The sequence below is a fragment of the Paralichthys olivaceus genome, chromosome 2, assembly GCF_024713975.1.
Source record: "Paralichthys olivaceus isolate ysfri-2021 chromosome 2, ASM2471397v2, whole genome shotgun sequence".
Taxonomy (NCBI): Eukaryota; Metazoa; Chordata; class Actinopteri; order Pleuronectiformes; family Paralichthyidae; genus Paralichthys; species Paralichthys olivaceus.
The window spans coordinates 259,993-277,235 of NC_091094.1; the positions used below are offsets into that span (position 1 = coordinate 259,993).

At 45.3% G+C, this 17,243-nt stretch overlaps 2 protein-coding genes across 14 annotated transcripts in view; one reads left to right on the top strand and one right to left on the bottom strand.

The window, feature by feature from the left end:
• The window catches only part of LOC109644829 (E3 ubiquitin-protein ligase RNF123), a 54,752-nt gene that overhangs the window by 14,933 nt on the left and 22,576 nt on the right, over positions 1–17,243 (bottom strand). For 7 of the 12 annotated variants that reach the window (XM_069531040.1, XM_069531061.1, XM_069531025.1 and 4 more), the window contains exons 30-37: positions 17,152–17,239; positions 15,942–16,026; positions 14,406–14,432; positions 13,074–13,213; positions 12,907–12,963; positions 12,299–12,430; positions 12,126–12,201; positions 11,950–12,034 (exon numbers count right to left, since the gene is read on the bottom strand). In XM_069531040.1, the coding sequence (XP_069387141.1) occupies positions 11,950–12,034; positions 12,126–12,201; positions 12,299–12,430; positions 12,907–12,963; positions 13,074–13,213; positions 14,406–14,432; positions 15,942–16,026; positions 17,152–17,239 (690 nt within the window). The remainder of the gene's footprint in view (positions 1–11,949; positions 12,035–12,125; positions 12,202–12,298; positions 12,431–12,906; positions 12,964–13,073; positions 13,214–14,405; positions 14,433–15,941; positions 16,027–17,151; positions 17,240–17,243) is intronic. The other 5 variants (XM_069531067.1, XM_069531051.1, XM_069531065.1 and 2 more) reach the window with 1 other exon arrangement.
• On the top strand, positions 1,147–7,460 carry LOC109645614 (amphoterin-induced protein 3-like). Of its 2 annotated transcripts, none has more exons than XM_069531118.1 (2): positions 1,147–2,710; positions 7,276–7,460. In XM_069531118.1, the coding sequence occupies exons 1-2, from the start codon at positions 1,280–1,282 to the stop codon at positions 7,333–7,335; spliced, it is 1,491 nt and encodes a 496-aa protein (XP_069387219.1). In that variant the 5' UTR covers positions 1,147–1,279; the 3' UTR covers positions 7,336–7,460. The 2 variants fall into 2 exon arrangements, with proteins under 2 accessions (XP_069387219.1, XP_019966795.2); XM_020111236.2 differs by lacking the exon at positions 7,276–7,460 and adding an exon at positions 6,632–6,802.

The window sequence follows — 17,243 nt, forward strand, 5'->3', positions numbered from 1 at the left end:
GTGTGAGGGAGAGAAATAAAGAGAGGGTTAAAGAGAGAGAGAGTGGGAGAGAGAGAAATGTATTTGAGCCTGAACCAGAAATAGACATAAAACCAAGCGGAGCAGTGAAAAGAGAAGAAGAGGAAGAGGAGGAGGTGGAGGAGGACAGGGAGGAGAGGTAGGAGGTCTGAGATGGATGGAAGATGCTGAGAGGGGAGGGAGACAGAGAGACAGAAAGAGAGAGAGAGAGAGAGAGAGAGAGGGGAGGAAGGTTAAGCTGTAGTGAAGGAGGGGGAGCTGGTAAAGCACCAGAATCGAAAGACTGACAGGAAGAGAGAGTGAGAGACGGAGAGAGAAATAGAGAGCGCAAGAGAGAGAGAGAGCAACCCGCTTGGCTCACACATCTGGAAACAACCTGCACTCTCACATCTGGAGGGACGGACAATAACTTTCCTCCTTCATGTGTTTTCTCAGAACGACAGAATGAGGAGGAGAGAGAGTCTGCTGAAGAACCAACACAAAGAAGAAAAGGTCTGATTGAAAGAGCCGCAGGATGAAAAGCTCCGAGCTCACACTCAGCTTCCTGTGTGAAGTCGAGCGGACAGGATGCTGACTGCTCTGAAAATCTGATCCGCCACTCGGGGCGAGCTGTGGGCGGTGTGCAGCCGGGGGCCGTGATTCACAAAAGCCTACTTGGCGTGAAAAGAAAAAAAGAGATGCTACAACTGAGACGACTGAAGACGGAGTGAAAGTTGCTTTAAAAAGAGGAGTCAAACGTTTCTGCAGGAGGAGACAACCTAGAGCTGAAGTCATGGACTGGTTCAGGAGATAACGGAGTCAGATCTGCAGCGATGGGATAAACCAGGATGCTCTGCTGAACTTCTCTCTGACAGAACCTCGTTTTCTTCTCATGGATCAGGCTGCAGTTCCTGCACTTTGACTTTCTTTCTTTCATCCCTTTCTTCCTCCACACTTCTCTTCTTCCTCCTGGTTTGTTTCACCTGCTCTCTCTCCTGACGGCTGCCACGTTGGCTTCATTTTACATGATCCAGGTTTGACAAAGTAAACAATCACAGTGTTTGTGTCCTGGCTTCAGAGACTCCATGACGATGAGTTTTCAATTTTCATGCGTTGGTTTGTTTATCTATGTTCAGTGTAATCACATCAAGATGAGATAAATCACACAGGATTACAGATGTGAAACAAGATGAATCGTTTACTGGCATTGTTCTAACGTAGCAAGGAAACATTCGATTCAGAGGACGCTGTAAGCTCATGCCTCCCGCCTGCTGCTGGCATCATGTGTGTTGATGGTAGAGCAGGTTTCCTGCAGGGTGCGGTGACACCAGCGCTCACAGCAGCGTCGCCATCATGGTGGTCTGTTGTGTTGGTAGTTTGTCTGCAGCTCCTCCAGCTGAGCCCTGTCCAGGCCACCGTCTGCTGGTCGCAGGTCTCCTCCCCGGTGAACACATGCCTCTGTGCCTCGGACATTGTCAGCTGCACCGCCCTGGGTCTGGAGCAGGTCCCCGCAGAAATCCCAGTGTCAGCCATTACTTTGGATCTCAGCCACAACCGGATTGATCAGTTAACAGAGGCCGTCTTCGAAGGACTTTCTCGACTGGAGATGGTACGGTTGGCTCACAACCAGCTGAGCACTATTCACCTAGGGGCGTTTCAAAACACCTCTGGAGCACTGCTCCGACACCTGGACCTGTCGTCCAATCAGCTACATGTTTTGAAGCAGCATTACTTCCAGGAGTTGTCGGGATTGGAGGAGCTGCTGCTGTTTGACAACAGGATCGTTCGGGTGGAGAGCAATGCTCTTGCTGGGCTGGGTAACCTGCGTAAGGCCTACCTCAGTCATAACCGTCTCACTCACTTTCCCTTCTTCACCATCCAAGAGCACAGCCACCCTAACCTGATCATGCTGGACTTGTCCTCAAACCACCTCCTCAAACTGCCCCTGGATGAAATAGCCAATTTACCCATTCCTGTCCAGAAAGGACTGTACCTCCACAACAACTCTCTGGAGTGTGAGTGTTCGATGTATGGACTGTTCAGGCGCTGGGAGCAGAGAGGATACGCCTCCGTGAGACACTTCAGACAAGAGCACACCTGTCGGGTCTATGGAATCCAAAAAGGTACCGTCCGCTTCTTCCAGCACGACCGATACTTTGAAAAATGCAACCTGACAGCGATGAGTCAGCCGCTCAGTGACCAGGAGAGCATCATCTCAGTGAGGGTGGGAAAGGCGGTGCTGCTGCACTGTGTGACCACGCTCAGTGGACACAGTGTCACCTTTCTCTGGGTGTCACCAAATCAGGAGTACGTGGCTCCGCCGGGGAACAACGGATCGTTAAAGATGTTCACCAATGGGAGCTTGGAGATCGTGGCTGCGCGTGCAGAGGATTCTGGTGTGTACTGGTGTATGGCCCTGGACCAGCAGCAGCAGCGAAACGAAACCCGCGAGATCAACGTTACAGTGGTGCTGCACCGTGGGAGCGAGTCTCATGAGTCCTTCAACACTGGGTTCACCACCCTGCTGGGCTGCGTGGTGAGCCTGGTGCTCGTTCTCATGTACCTCTACCTGACACCCTGCCGCTGCCCTCCCTGCACGAAAGCCCTGACCCCAGCTGGCCAGAAGACCGGGAACGAGGCTGTGGCAGGAAGTGGCCAATCCTCCATCCTCACCCCAACTCCACCAACAACCACCGAGGGCCCAGGCCACAAGGTCAGTACCAACAAGCATGTGGTCTTTCTGGAGCCTATCAGAGAGCAGCAGAATGGCAGACTAAGGGTGGGGCCAGGATCTGGGGCGGGGCAAGGACACGTGGGTCCAGGTTTACTTCTAGGGCCAGAGCCACATCCAAAGCTCCACGGCCAATCACAGCAGAGGGCGCAGGAGACGGACTCCATCATGTCCGTGTTCTCAGACACGCCCATCATGTTGCCATAGAAACGGGACAAACAATCACCACTTCTCACCATCCTCTGCCTCACTCCCTCCCCCCACTGCACCACCACTTCACCTGAGCAGGAAACTAGATGACAGCTGTCGCTGCAAGTGCAATTTGAACACCTTGAACAGTGTTGACCAAATGTGCACGTTATTGTTTGACCAGGTCTGTGGCCCCTGATGACCAACAACACACTGTGATGGGACAGACTCTCAGGCAGAAGGAAACGATACCAAAGACAGTAAAAGGATTTTTAAGTCGGGGCTGAGAGACGGAGAGCAGACACTCATTATGGGTGAGGGGGGTGAGGAGCACCTTTAGCATGGACTGCTAGTGAAAAGCAGAGGGCTGTCCCTTTACGCACGGCTTTACCTTTAACAAACATTCGCTACAGATGCCTTCTAGTCTCACAAAGACAAGTAGAGAATTCTTTTTCTAGAGCTTTTTAGCATCTCCTGGTTTTTCCGTTTTAGTTGATTAGAGCTGATGTGAGCGCCAGCTGTCACAGTGTCAAACGTTTCAGAGCAGACGACCTCCAGAACAAGAGCTTTTAGTCATAAAAATAGAAACAGTTTGAAAGGGTAGGTTTGATTCTGTCTCCCCCCCGTAGCTTGATCATCAGGAGAACAAACAGGAAGGAAAGGGATAAATAAATAAAGCTGCGGAGCATCAGTTGAAGTTATTAATGTAGGAGGAGAAGAGTCTGTGTTCGGTGAGTTCATGTGAAGTTTATCTGTTGGATGTTTTTGTTTCTGAGTCTGAGACGATTAAAGTGAAAGTAAATGGACAGACGGGACAATCGTGGCCGACGTGATCTTTTTGTTTTCACTGTCTTCACTGTGCTCACTGCATCCTGTCGTCCTCTCACTCTATATGTGTCTGAATAAAACTCTGTATCTGCAGAACGTCAGCTTGTTCTTATTAATACTCACATCAAGTGTGTGTGTTCACAAAGCACTTCGCACTTATTCACCATTTACTATCATAGAGTCTCTTAGTAAAACTCTAATGAATGTTTTATTCTTACTGATCATTTTCTATAATCACTGGATCATGAGCCATGAGAGCCAATCAGAAGAGAACGTCTGCGTCGCTGTTTACTGAAGTCTCAGTTTCTGTTCAGACAAAAACACAAACCCAGAGTTTTCAAACTAAAACGAGATCAATTCACACAAGTGTCTGATTCAGAGGCTAGAGAACTCCACCAGGCGTAACCATAGCAACAGTGATGGGTTTTAAAACGAACTGTCAATGTGGGCGGAGCCTCAGACTGTGTGATTGAAGTATCCCAGCTTTATAGCAAACTGGTTGTTCTGAGAACTTTCTGACAGAATCGATGCAGAAACATCAACACAAAGAAACTCGTCCAAACACATCTGCATTATCATCAGTATTAACATCTGGAGCACGTTAGTGTTCTTCACTGTGAGACTCGTCCGCTCACATCAGTTCTCTGCTTCTGACTGACTCAGCATCCTGATGTCAGGTTTTAACTTCAGGAGGAACCTGAATGCCTCACTTCTCTCATTCCTGTACATGAACGCATCACTGCGGCTGCTTTACACCGTAACACAATCAATGAACCTGCAGCAGAGCTACACTGTTATATACCATCATATATTATACATATACATGATCGTATACTAACTATGGTCAAACATTAATTCAGCCTGGAGAAGTCATTATAATCAATCTTTACTAATGTACTTTCCTCAGTCTGCTGAGAGATCATTTCATCACTGTGTGTGTGTGTGTGTGTGTGTGTGTGTGTGTCACCACACAACTCAAATGAAGTCATGTGATCAAACTGATCAACACGTGTGATTTTGTTAAACATTATTCAGTGATGAATCTCAGTTCAGTCATAAACCAGAAGGACGTTCACAAGGTTAACAACCGTGTCTCGTCATGTTAAAGAACGTGATAAAACATTTCTGGATCTGCTCCAGAATCTAATGAGGTCTTCTCTGGGTCGTGACTCATGAAGAGAAAACACACACACACACATTCAGGTATAAAAACAAAGGAACGCTGCACACAAACTCACTTCCTGTGTTGGCTTCATGCTATAAATCAAATGAACATGATGCCAGTGAACACAACACAAGCAGTGTTACCAGCAGATCATTAGGAAGATCATCCAATCAGAGAGGGACGTCCCAGTGGGGGGGGCTTCTGAACGTTAAACTCTTAAAGGTTCAGTGTGTGAGATTTAGGTGAAAGGGATCTATTGGCAGAAACTGAATCTAAAATAATCCTTGTGATGTTTTCACTGTTGTGTTTCATCTAAATTGTATGAATTGTAGTTTTCTTTACCATCGAACGGATGTTTATATTCCACCACAGGTTCTCTGTCATGTTGGGAAGGGGGGGGGGGGTGAGATGAGGGGTGTTCAGCTGCAACATGAAACTTCACCTCTAGGTGTCACTAAATTAGACACACTGAACCTTCAAATCAGATTCTGCAGAACTCCAAGTCGAATGTTTTCAAGTTTCCTTCAGTATCACAGAGATTCAACGACTGTTCATCACTGAGTTCACTGCAAACAGCAGCCAATCACAGTTCAGCTGCTTTTATTTTGAAAGTCTGACTGAGTGTGAACAGAATCAGGTTGAAATAAAAATCTGATTCTGTAACTGAACAAAACAACGAGTCACACAATCATCATGACTGCAGCCAGTCGGTCTCAATTCCCATCATGCCTCTGTGACTGTGTGAGTATATGGCTCTACCCTGCAAACTACCTTCTGCACAGTGTGTGGGTGAGTGTGTGAGATCCACTTATATGAAATGGAGGGCAGAGCTGACATTAAATATTTACGAGTTTTTCCCTCATGCTCAGTGTTTTGGTGCAAATTACACACACTTACACACTTACAATTACACACACACACACACAAACACACACACACACACACACACACACAGAGACACGGAGACACAAAAGACTATCAGATTTAAATCACACACATCATCTGTTTTCAAATAAATAATTATTATTAATCATTCATGTAGAAAACAACAACTTCCTCTAGTTTTACTTTTAGCTTTGAGGCAAAATATTTTACATTATATAAACGGTCTGTCAAAATAAAAGATTGTTGTTTCCTGTTTGCAGTGAACTCAGTGAAGAATCACGTTGATACTGAAGGAAACGTTAAAACATCATGGATATCCATGTTCTGAAGAATCTGATCGTGGGGAAATCATGAGAATAATTACTAAATACTATGATTATAATAATAACAACTTTCATCTCTGGTTTTAACATCAGGTTTAAATCAACGATTTCACGTCTTCCTGGTTATTTTGCGGCCGTTCTCACTGAATCACATTGATGTTGATTAAAATTAATTAGTATTATGTAAATGAGCACATTAATGGCAGCAGTAGCCATTAGTTTAGCGTGTTAGCTTGTTTTCTGTGCCAGACTCATGATCAGATCGACTGATCAGCACACACACACTCGTCTTATTCACTGAACTGTAGAAAGGTGTGTGTGTTCAGAGGGTCCAGATGTGTAACTGACTTCAGTAGAGAATCTAGAACCACATCAGAGCAACCGGAGCACTTCCATCCACTTTATGTCCAGTCATGAGGTCACAGTGACCTTTGACCCTGATGAAATCAATTCATACGTTGTTTTGTTGATGATGAGTCAAGATCAGCTGATTGAACAACTTCCTCTTCACAGGTCTGCGATTTATCTGGAAATCAACACAACCTTTCACCTGGTCGCCTGTGGGGGGCGTCTTAACCCCACAACGACATCAGATGATTTATGTTAATGAGTTAACGATGCAGCTGAAGTCATGTGACGTGATGACAAACAGCTGATTTAAAGAAAATCAGGATCTGAACCAAGATGGAGTCAAATGTTTCTATCACTGAAATATTATTTGTTTTCTCTCCTCCCTCCATCCTCTCTTCCTCCATCCTCTCCTCCTACCTGTTTTCTCCTCCCTCCTCTATCCTCTACTCCCTCCATCCTCTCTTCCTCCTGTTTTCTCTCCTCCCTCCTCTATCCTCTCTTCCTCCTGTTTTCTCTCCTTCCTCTCTTCCTCCTGTTTTCTCTCCTCTATCCTCTCCTCCCTCCATCCTCTCTTCCTTCTGTTTTTTCTCCTTCCTCTCTTCCTCCTGTTTTCTCTCCTCTATCCTCTCCTCCCTCCATCCTCTCTTCCTCTTGTTTTTTCTCCTTCCTCTCTTCCTCCTGTTTTCTCTCCTCTATCCTCTCCTCCCTCCATCCTCTCTTCCTCTTGTTTTCTCTCCTCCCTCCTCTATCCTCTCCTCCCTCCATTCTCTCTTCACTCCTCTGTTTTAACCCTCTCCTCCCCTCAGACCTCTCTGTCTCATCTCTACTCTCTCCTTCCTCCTGAATCCTCTCATCTGTCTTTGTGAATCTCTCTCCCCTCGTCTGGCTACCTGAACTCTGACCCTTCACGCCTCCATCTCTCCTCTCCTCCGTCTCATTTTCCTTCTACTTTGTTCAGAGCGTCGCCGTCTCCCACCCTCCACATCCAGACTCCAATTTATACTCTGCTCTGTCGTTTCCACGGTAACAGAAGACCAGAATGATGGGAGATCTGCTGCGGAGCCGACAGCGACGCACAAACACACACACACACAGTTATGCAAACATTGATCTGTTTGTGTGACTGAAGTGAGATGATATCGTCCAATCAGAGAAGAAAACAGTAAACTGTGTTTCAGCTGACTGACTCTAACTGCCCCCCCCACCGTCACATGACTGAAAATGTTTGTGTAGAACATGTCACAGCTCTGTGTGAATCAATCAGACACGAGGCGGCAAGCAACAAACACAATGAACGAGTGAAATCAATAAAACCAATTAGAAGTCGATAAATAGCTGCTGTCATGTGACAGAAGGTTAAAGGTCGTTTCATTAACCACGTGAAGAGGTGGGGTCTGAAGTACTGATTCAACGCCTTTACTCAAGTAAAAGTAAGAAAGTACAGAAAGAAATGTACTTAAAGGTCCAGTCCATGTCCTCCATGTAAATACTCGAGTATTTAAACATTAAGTATTTAAACATAAAGTATGTAAATATAAAGGGTCTTTTCTGGGGTAAAGAAAACTACAATTCAAACAATTTAGATGAAATAAACTAGTGAAATCATCATGAGGATTATTCTACATTAAATTTCTGCCAATAGATCCTTTCACCTGAATCTGACTCACTGGAGCTTTAAGTACAAAGTAAAAATACATTTTTAACTTCAATGATACACGAAGCCTCTTCTGATAACTTGTGAACAACCTGCACAGAGCTGGACCAGAGAAAATCACTCAGACAGAATGACAAAGACTGTGAACGAGGTCCTGCACCTGGATCAGTCTGAACAAGGAATACATGGAGAGAATGTGCTGGCCTTGATTAAGTCCCTGTCCTCTGTACACACGAACCAGTTTTGACAATGTAAGAAGTAGAAAGTACAGATATTTGTGTTCAAATGAAGCGAGTAAAAGTAAAAAGTCATCAGGAAAATAAATATTCAAGTAAAGTACAGAAACCTGTAATGTATTAATGTTGACTAAAATAAATGGGTATTATGTAAATGAGCACATTAATGGCAGCAGTAACCCTTAGTTCAGTGTGTTAGCTTGTTTTCTGGCTCCGTCAGTGTACAGACGTCCTACAACTTCATCATGTGACTGCTGACCAATCACATCAGAGTGGAGCAGCTGACCAATCAGTAAAGCCTTCATGAGGAGGGGGGACTTAAAGAGACAGGAGCTAAAACCAAGGGTTTGAGACAGAGGCTGAAAAGAGGAGCTGCAGCGATGGACAGTCTGAGGACAGTGATGTGTTTTCTGACTGGGACAATGTCCTGCTGCTTCTAGGACTAACACGCGGTTTTCAGGTGTGTCTGCCTACGTGAACGGCCTCCGAGCAGGATATCAGAGACATTTAGACTGAAAACTTGGCTCGCGGTTACTTGATGACACTCCGGGGGCAGAATGATGGGCACAGTGCCCATCATTCATTGTGGTGAGTAGATAGAGGGAAGTTTCATGAAGTTTGTCGTGTAGCTGAATGTGTCAGATTTGTGTATGTGTTGCTTTTTGTTGCTGCTCAGCTCCATGCACTGACCTGTGGAGATGTCATTGTGTGTTTCCTTGCTGCGTCTCGGAGGATGATTATTTGTGTTGCTGTTCTTCTCTTTGTGGCGTCTTACTGTTTCACAAACATCTCTCCGTGCTAACACAAACACTGAATAATGTGAAAATCTGCCTCTGTTCTTATCAACAAATCAATCATCTAAATGTTTTCATTCAATGTAACTGACTCATCTTTCATCAACCTCATCATCCTTCCTGTTAAATAAAATGTGTTATTATCCCGTCTCCTGCTGATCAACATGAACACGTCTGATCTCAGAGTTAACGTCGTGACCACGGAGGGAAACCTTCGTCTCACTATTCTCCAGCTGAGGGACGACAATAAACCTGCAGGAGGTCGAGCAACAACATCCCAGAGCCGAGGCCTTCGTGCTCCAACACTGCTAAGCTAATTAGCCTCAGTCTCAATCTAATCTGTGAGAGGCTTCAAGCTGCTGCTCCTGTCGTTCAGCCCGAGGTAATGGACAATAATTAGCATCATTGATTTTCTACAGTGCAGAGGGTGGGGGAGGGGTGGTAACAGCACCATTGTGAATGGGGGGAGGTGAAAATAACACTACCCAAATAAAGAAGTGAGGCACAGAGAGCAGAGTGATGGAGGAAACAGAAGCACTGACTCCACGTCGGACAGTGACCCCTGCTGGAGACGGTGGATGTCTGTTTGTTGAGATGTTAATGAACGAACCCACAGGTCGTCAAGGTCAGAGGTCGCTCATTCAACCGAGTTGTGTCTACGATTGTTATGCAGCTGCCCACCACTAGGTGGGGTTTGAGACAGTTGTGCATGGATCCAGTGGGTTGTGTTAATGATTTCCTGACAATACTACATACTCCCACTATGAAACATTATCAGGACACACTGTAAATTTCCACTGACACCCAGTTATACTTATCAATAAAACCAGAACAGTGTCATCAACGAACTAAACTTCATGTCTCGAGGACATAAAAACCTGGATGAGCTGCAGTTTGCTCTTATTAAACTCAGATAAGACAGAGGTTCTAATACTCGGCCCTCAACACCTTAGAGATACATTATCTAATGATGAAGCTGCACTTTACCCTCGCTTCCAATGAAACATCAGGAATTAGTGAGTGATCTTTGATCCCGATTTGTCCCTTGATTCTCACTTAAAACTCATTTCTAGGACTTGTTTCACGTAATATACATATACGTAATATACATATACGTAATATACATATACGTAATATCTCTAAAATCAGACATGTCTCACAAACATGCAGAAACACTCGTCCAGGTCTTTGTCACATCCAGACTTGATTATTGTAATTCCTTGTTATCAGGCTCCAGCAGTGAGTCGTTGAAGACTCTGCACTTTTTTTAAAATGCTGCAGCACGTGTCCTGACAAGAACCAGGGACAGAGACCACATGTCTCCTGTATTAGCTTCACTACACTGGCTTCCTGTTAAACTGAGAATAGAATTTAAAATCCTCCTCCTCACCTACATTAATAATATGACACCATCATACCTTAAAGAGCTCAAAGTACCATATCACCACTAGAGCCCTGAGCTCCCAGAATTCAGACTTACTTGTTGTCTCTCAAGTCTCTAAAAGTAGAGGAGGAGCCAGAGCTTTCAGCACCAGGCTCCTCTCCTGTGGAATCATCTCAGGTTCAGTTCAGGAGGCAGACCTCCTCTCAGTGTTTAAGAGTCGGCTTTAAACCTTCCTTAATGATAAAGCTTATAGTTAGAGCTGGTCCAGACTCGTCTTAGATCAGCTCTGGGTTCTGCTGCTGTAGCTTTAGAATGTGGAGGAACACATGACACATGGAGCTTCTCTCAGCTCCTCCTCTCTCCTTATCACATCAAATAACTTAATGTCTCATCAACAAATGTTATTGGCTTGACTTCTTCCCCGGAGTCCCTGTGCCTTATCGTTCACAGATCCAGGGCAGCGACTGCAGCCACATCATGGATCATGATGGTGGATCACGAATCAGAGATCAGGATGGTAATGGCAGATCCTGTATCGTGCTGGGATCTGATCTTAGTGGTGGATCCTGATCGAGGTGGCAGCTGATGGTGGATCCTGATGGTGGATCATGATGATGGATTCTAATGGTGGATCCTGATCGTGGACTATGATCACAACAAGACTGCTTGATAAACAATATGTCTCCTCAGATTCTCGACCATTACTGACAATGATTCCTCTCTTCATTCACCTTCCATCCAGCTTCAAACTGTTTACTCTAACCAGCGCTGTAACTACTCGACTATTTCTCTGACGTTCTCAGTTACATGTGGCATCTACTGCACTTCTGTCCGTCCTGGGAGACGGATCCACACGTGTCTCACTGAGGTTTCTACGTTCTTTTTCTCTCTTAAAAGATTTTTCTTGTTGTGTTAAGAACAGATGATGTCACAGCTTGTTAAAGCCTATGAGACAAATTGTGATTAGTGAATATGGGCTAAACAAATAAAATTAGATTGATTGATTGATTGAAACACCTGAGCACCCTCCAGTGGTTGAGGTTAATATTGCAGGCGGCAGTGCGTTAACATGAAACAAGCTGAGAGCTGGAGGCTGCCGATTGGATGCCTGGTCTCATTCAGCTAATGAGTGAGAGCATCTGCAGCCGGAGACACGTGAAAAATTAATGAATTAATTAATTCCACAACTGAAAACTCATGAACATCAGAGCGCTGCTGTGCATACAGGATACATGGAAATGTAGCTGAGCACATAAGTGTGTTCTCAACAACACAGCACAGCCATGGACGCACTAACACCAGAATCACTACCTTCTGCTTTTACACCCTCACCAACCAATCACGTTTCAGTTTACATTTAGGTCTGACTGCACTCAGGTGTATCATGGGTAAAAACATCAGCTCAAACTCACCCCTGTCTGTCTCCGTCAACCAGGATCCGAACCAGGATCCCTGTGACAGCAACGAGGATCGGATAATGATCGACACTCTCCAGACCTGCAGCAAAGACGGAGACACACACAACATGTTTCATACTGACACACTTTATGTGTGTGATGTGTGTGTGTGTGTGTGTGTGTGTTTCTACCTGGAAGTCTTAAGTTGACAACACGATCGAACAGGTTCTTCTCTGCCGTCACTCTGTTCAAAACCTGGTTCAACAACTGCAGAGAAAACACACAAGTTTATCATCTCACTCACTGTCTCACAAACACACTCACACACACACACACACAACACTTATATTATTATTATTATTACCTGAGCCAGTCGTCTGAGCAGCAGCTCTGCTGAGGGGCGGGACCAGTCGAGGAAGATCTCAGGAACCAGAGTGACGGTCATCTCCAAGACTCGCAGCAGACTGACGGACAGGTCGAAGCAGGTCGCACACACCTAAACAACGACACATCAGGTGAGTGTGTGGAAACGAAACATAATAATAACAATACATTTTATATATAGGCGCCTTTCAGAGATCTCAAGGTCAACTTAGATGGCAGAGAAAAAAACACAACAGAAAACATCAATAAAATAAATAAAATGAACAGTGAAAAAAACATGTCATTTGCAAAATGGAAGATGATTTAAAAATGTCAATGTTACGAATGAAACAGAGTTCCAGAGGCTCCGGATCCCATGGTTGGAGAGAAACAGCAGGTGGCACTGATTCTCAAGTCTGTATGTTAACTCTAGTTTCCTGATTGGTTGACATAATGATGGTAAAGTCATGTGACTTCTTTGCGCCACTGCAGTCATTTAGCTTTTATTGATGAGTCAATGTTTTCACCTCAATCAAGAAAACTAACTTTTCATTATAAGATAAGATTTGAAAATCTGGATGGAAACAAACCGACTAACAGATATTTTACCTTCAGCTGCCTGGTGTCAACGAAGTTTCTCTCTGGACGCTCTGCGGCCTGTTGGATCTGAGAGAGCAGAGGAGGAGAAGGAACAATCAATCAATCAATCAATCTATCAAATTTGTTATTTTAATCTTTTCTTTCCCACAGTCCCTGAAGGCGTCAGAATAACAAACCTCCTGGATCATCCCGATGAACTCAGAGAACGCCCAGTTCAGCTGGTTCAGGACGCTGTTGAGGAACGAGGCGGCCATGTCTTTGTCGACACTCAGCAGCTCTGCCATGTGTCTCTGCAGCAGCAGCGACGGACACGGCTCTAAACACAAAGAGAAGAGGAGGAACAGAGGAGCAGATGGACCGAGAAGAAGAAGAGGAACAGAGGAGAAGAGGAACAGAGGAGAAGAAGAGGAACAGAGAAGAAGAGGAGGAACAGAGGAGAAGGAGATGAACAGAGAAGAAGAGGAGGAACAGAGGAGAAGAAGATGAACAGAGAAGAAGAGGAGGAACAGAGGAGAAGAAGATGAACAGAGAAGAAGAGGAGGAACAGAGGAAAAGAAGATGAACAGAGAAGAAGAAGAGGAACAGAGGAGAAGAAGAGGAACAGAGAAGAAGAGGAGGAACAGAGGAGAAGGAGATGAACAGAGAAGAAGAGGAGGAACAGAGGAAAAGAAGATGAACAGAGAAGAAGAGGAGGAACAGAGGAAAAGAAGATGAACAGAGGACAAATATATGAACAGAAGAGAAGAACAATTACCTGCATGGATCAAAGTGTTTCCCTTTAAATAATAAATATTCACTGTTTCACTTTGTCGACATCCCATAATAACAAACTTAATGAACATCACATATTCACACACTCTTCTTTTAGATGAAGAACCTCTGGTATACACACACACACACACACACACACACACACACACACACACACACACACACACACACACACACGTGTCGAACAAACAGGACTCGTTCTGAGACTAAACTGACCAATCGGGGAGAGGTGACCACGACTGTAAATTAAGATCAGAGACTCGTCTCCACTTCCTCCAGAAAAGAAGCTCAAAATACAAACGCTGCCATCTTGTGGTGATGATGTCATTTGCAGTCAGAGACTGTGCAGCAGTGATCATGGAGTGGAGGCGTGATATCGAGGTTCCGCCAATACATGCTCTCAACCAATCCTGAGTCAGTCTCAGCTGTCAATCATGACGTCTCAGCCTGTTTCTATATCATAAATAACTCATTCAACCAAACTGATCAGAGACACTTGAACAAACATCAGTGAGAGAAGAACGAGCTGAAATGACAGAAACATCTTTGACAAACATTTATTTAACGTCTGCTTTGAGTTTTAGTTTGGTTCATGTCCCGTCTGCTAACATGCAGGAGGTTTAGCCACCAGGGGGCAAATCAGGGCTTAAATTTCTGGGAGCTGTCATGTCATCCATCTTTATTTACAGTCTGTGGAGTTGATGAACAGACTCAAGAACACACGGTGAAAAACTTACTCTGGAAACTAGCAACAGACAGATCTCCTGAAAGACATGCAGACGAAAAGGTACAGACACACGTCAGTCATCATGCAGGTGGAGAAAGAGAGAGAGAGAGAGAGAAAAAGGAGATGAAGAAGAAGAGTGAAACATGCTGACAAACAAAAATCAAAGTTAAAAGAAACATGAACATGCTGAACACATGGACTCTGTGTTCGTTTGTGTGGCTGCTGGTTCATGAAAACTTCACTGACTCCCATCTTGAGAAAATTGATCCACACACACACACACACACACACACACACACACACACACACACACACGGTCAGTCATAAATCAAACAACAGTAAAGATAAATCTGCTATCGTCAGCAGCTCAGACTGAATTCATTTAAATTCATGAAGGAGATTGGCTCTGACCTGAAGAAACGCTGACAAGCTGATTAACAATGCCATGTATCTACCACAGGGAACCACAGGCTACTACAGGGAACCACAGGCTACTACAGGGAACCACAGGCTACTACAGGAAAACCACAGGGAACCACAGGCTACTACAGGAAAACCACAGGCTACTATGGGGAACCACAGGCTACTATGGGGAACCACAGGCTACTACGGGAAAACCACAGGGAACCACAGGCTATCACGGGGAACCACAGGCTACTACAGGGAACCACAGACTACTACAGGGAACCACAGGCTACCACAGGGAACCACAGGCTACTACAGGGAACCACAGACTACTACAGGGAACCACAGGCTACCACGGGGAACCACAGGCTACTACAGGGAACCACAGACTACTACAGGGAACCACAGGCTACCACAGGGAACCACAGGCTACTAGGGGAACCACAGGCTACCAAGGGGAACCAAAGGCTACTACAGGGAACCAAAGACTACTACAGGGAACAACAGGCTACTACGGGGAACCACAGGCTACCACAGGGAACAACAGGCTACTAGGGGAACCACAGGCTACCAAGGGGAACCAAAGGCTACTACAGGGAACCAAAGACTACTACAGGGAACAACAGGCTACTACAGGGAACCAAAGGCTACTACGGGGAACCACAGGCTACTACCGTTATCTTATCTTATCTCAAGTACTCACACGTCAACACCAAACATGTGCACGTGACACGAGGAGAAACAATCAATAACGAGCTGTGACTCTCTCAACTCTCCAACAGACGTCTGTGAATTAGGAGGCGGGGTCAGTGGCTGACCTGCCAGGTGTTTTGATTGGTCACTGACTGTAACCTCTGATTGGCTGTTTCAATATTCACAACAATGTCAAATATGAAACATGTGACTTTAAATGTCCAACATACATGATGAGAAGAGATACACATCACTGATCAGCCAGCGGCCTCTTAAGTCTCAGGAGTCAACATGATGAGCGAGCGAGCGCAAACGGAAGGTGGAGTGAGTCGGAGCCTCGTGCACATGCAGCAGTGATGCTCTCTCGTTATGTTTTCTGCTTGTGTCATGTGTGTTTGTGTGTGTTTGTGTTTAGACATCACAGCTGATGGTCACAGGTGTCACTTACTCTGCAGACTGGGCAGGTTGGCGTCCTCAGGTTTGGTTTTCAGGAGGTGAGGAAGACGAGTGTATCTGTATCCAAAACCACAGCCCTGAAAAAACACAGATGTTTATGACAGTCAACACACACACACACACACACACACACACTGAGCAGCAGTGTGATAATCACACTGTCTCTGATGATCTCACACGTTCGACAGAACAGTTAAAACTAATTTATGCTCAGTGTTGGTACATGTTTGAAAACAGACGGAGGCTTCAGTCCGAACTCTGAGTTTATTTTGTTGTTCATGTCTTCTGAAAGCTTACAGATACAGACGAAACAGAGCAGTACCACTGGAAATCATGGTGGGGCAGTGTCCCCAATAGTTCAAGTGAGACAACTATAAAGAGACGAGGAAGAAACTTTAACAATGGTGGAAGTTTGAGGAGAAACTTAAAGAAGTCCTCTAGTGGATGTATTGCTTAACAACCATGACACTGTAAAGGACACGTTAGAAGAATGTGCCAGTTACATGGTGTACGTGTGTGTGTGTGTGTGTGTGTCTGTGTGTGTGTGTGTGGGTATATGTGTGTGTGTGTGTGTGTGTGTGGTTGTGTGTGTGTATATGTGTGTGTGTGTGTGTGTGGTTGTGTGTGTGTGTGTGTGTGTGTGTGTGTGTGTGGTTGTGTGTAGGTGTGTGTGGTTGTGTGTATGTATGTGTGTGTGTGTGTGTGTGTGTGTGGTTGTGTGTGTGGTTGTGTGTATGTGTGTGTGTGTGGTTGTGTGTATGTGTGTGTGTGTGTGTGTGTGTGTATGTGTGTGGTTGTGTATGTGTGTGTGTGTGTGGTTGTGTGTATGTGGTTGGTTGTGTGTGTGTGTGTGTGTGTGTGTGTGTGTGTGCGGTTGTGTGTGTGTGTGTGTGTGTGTGTGTGTGTGGTTGTGTCTGTGTGTGGTTGAGTGTGTGTTGTATGTGTGAGTGTTTGTGTGTGTTTTGTGTGTGTGTGTGTGTGTGTGTGTGTGTGTGGTTGTGTGTGTGTGTGTGTGTGTGGTTGTGTCTGTGTGTGGTTGAGTGTGTGTTGTGTGTGTGTGTGTGTGTGTGTGTGTGTGTGTGTGTGTGTGTGTGTGTGTGTGTGTGGTTGTGTCTGTGTGTGGTTGAGTGTGTGTTGTATGTGTGAGTGTTTGTGTGTGTTGTGTGTGTGTGTGTGTGTGTGTGTGGTTGTGTGTGTCTCACCCTCCACAGTCTGACCAGGATCCAGTTGGTCTGAGCCCAGGGTCTCTGTTCATATGGAGCCAGGAGGTTCCTCATCATGGCGACTCGTCTAT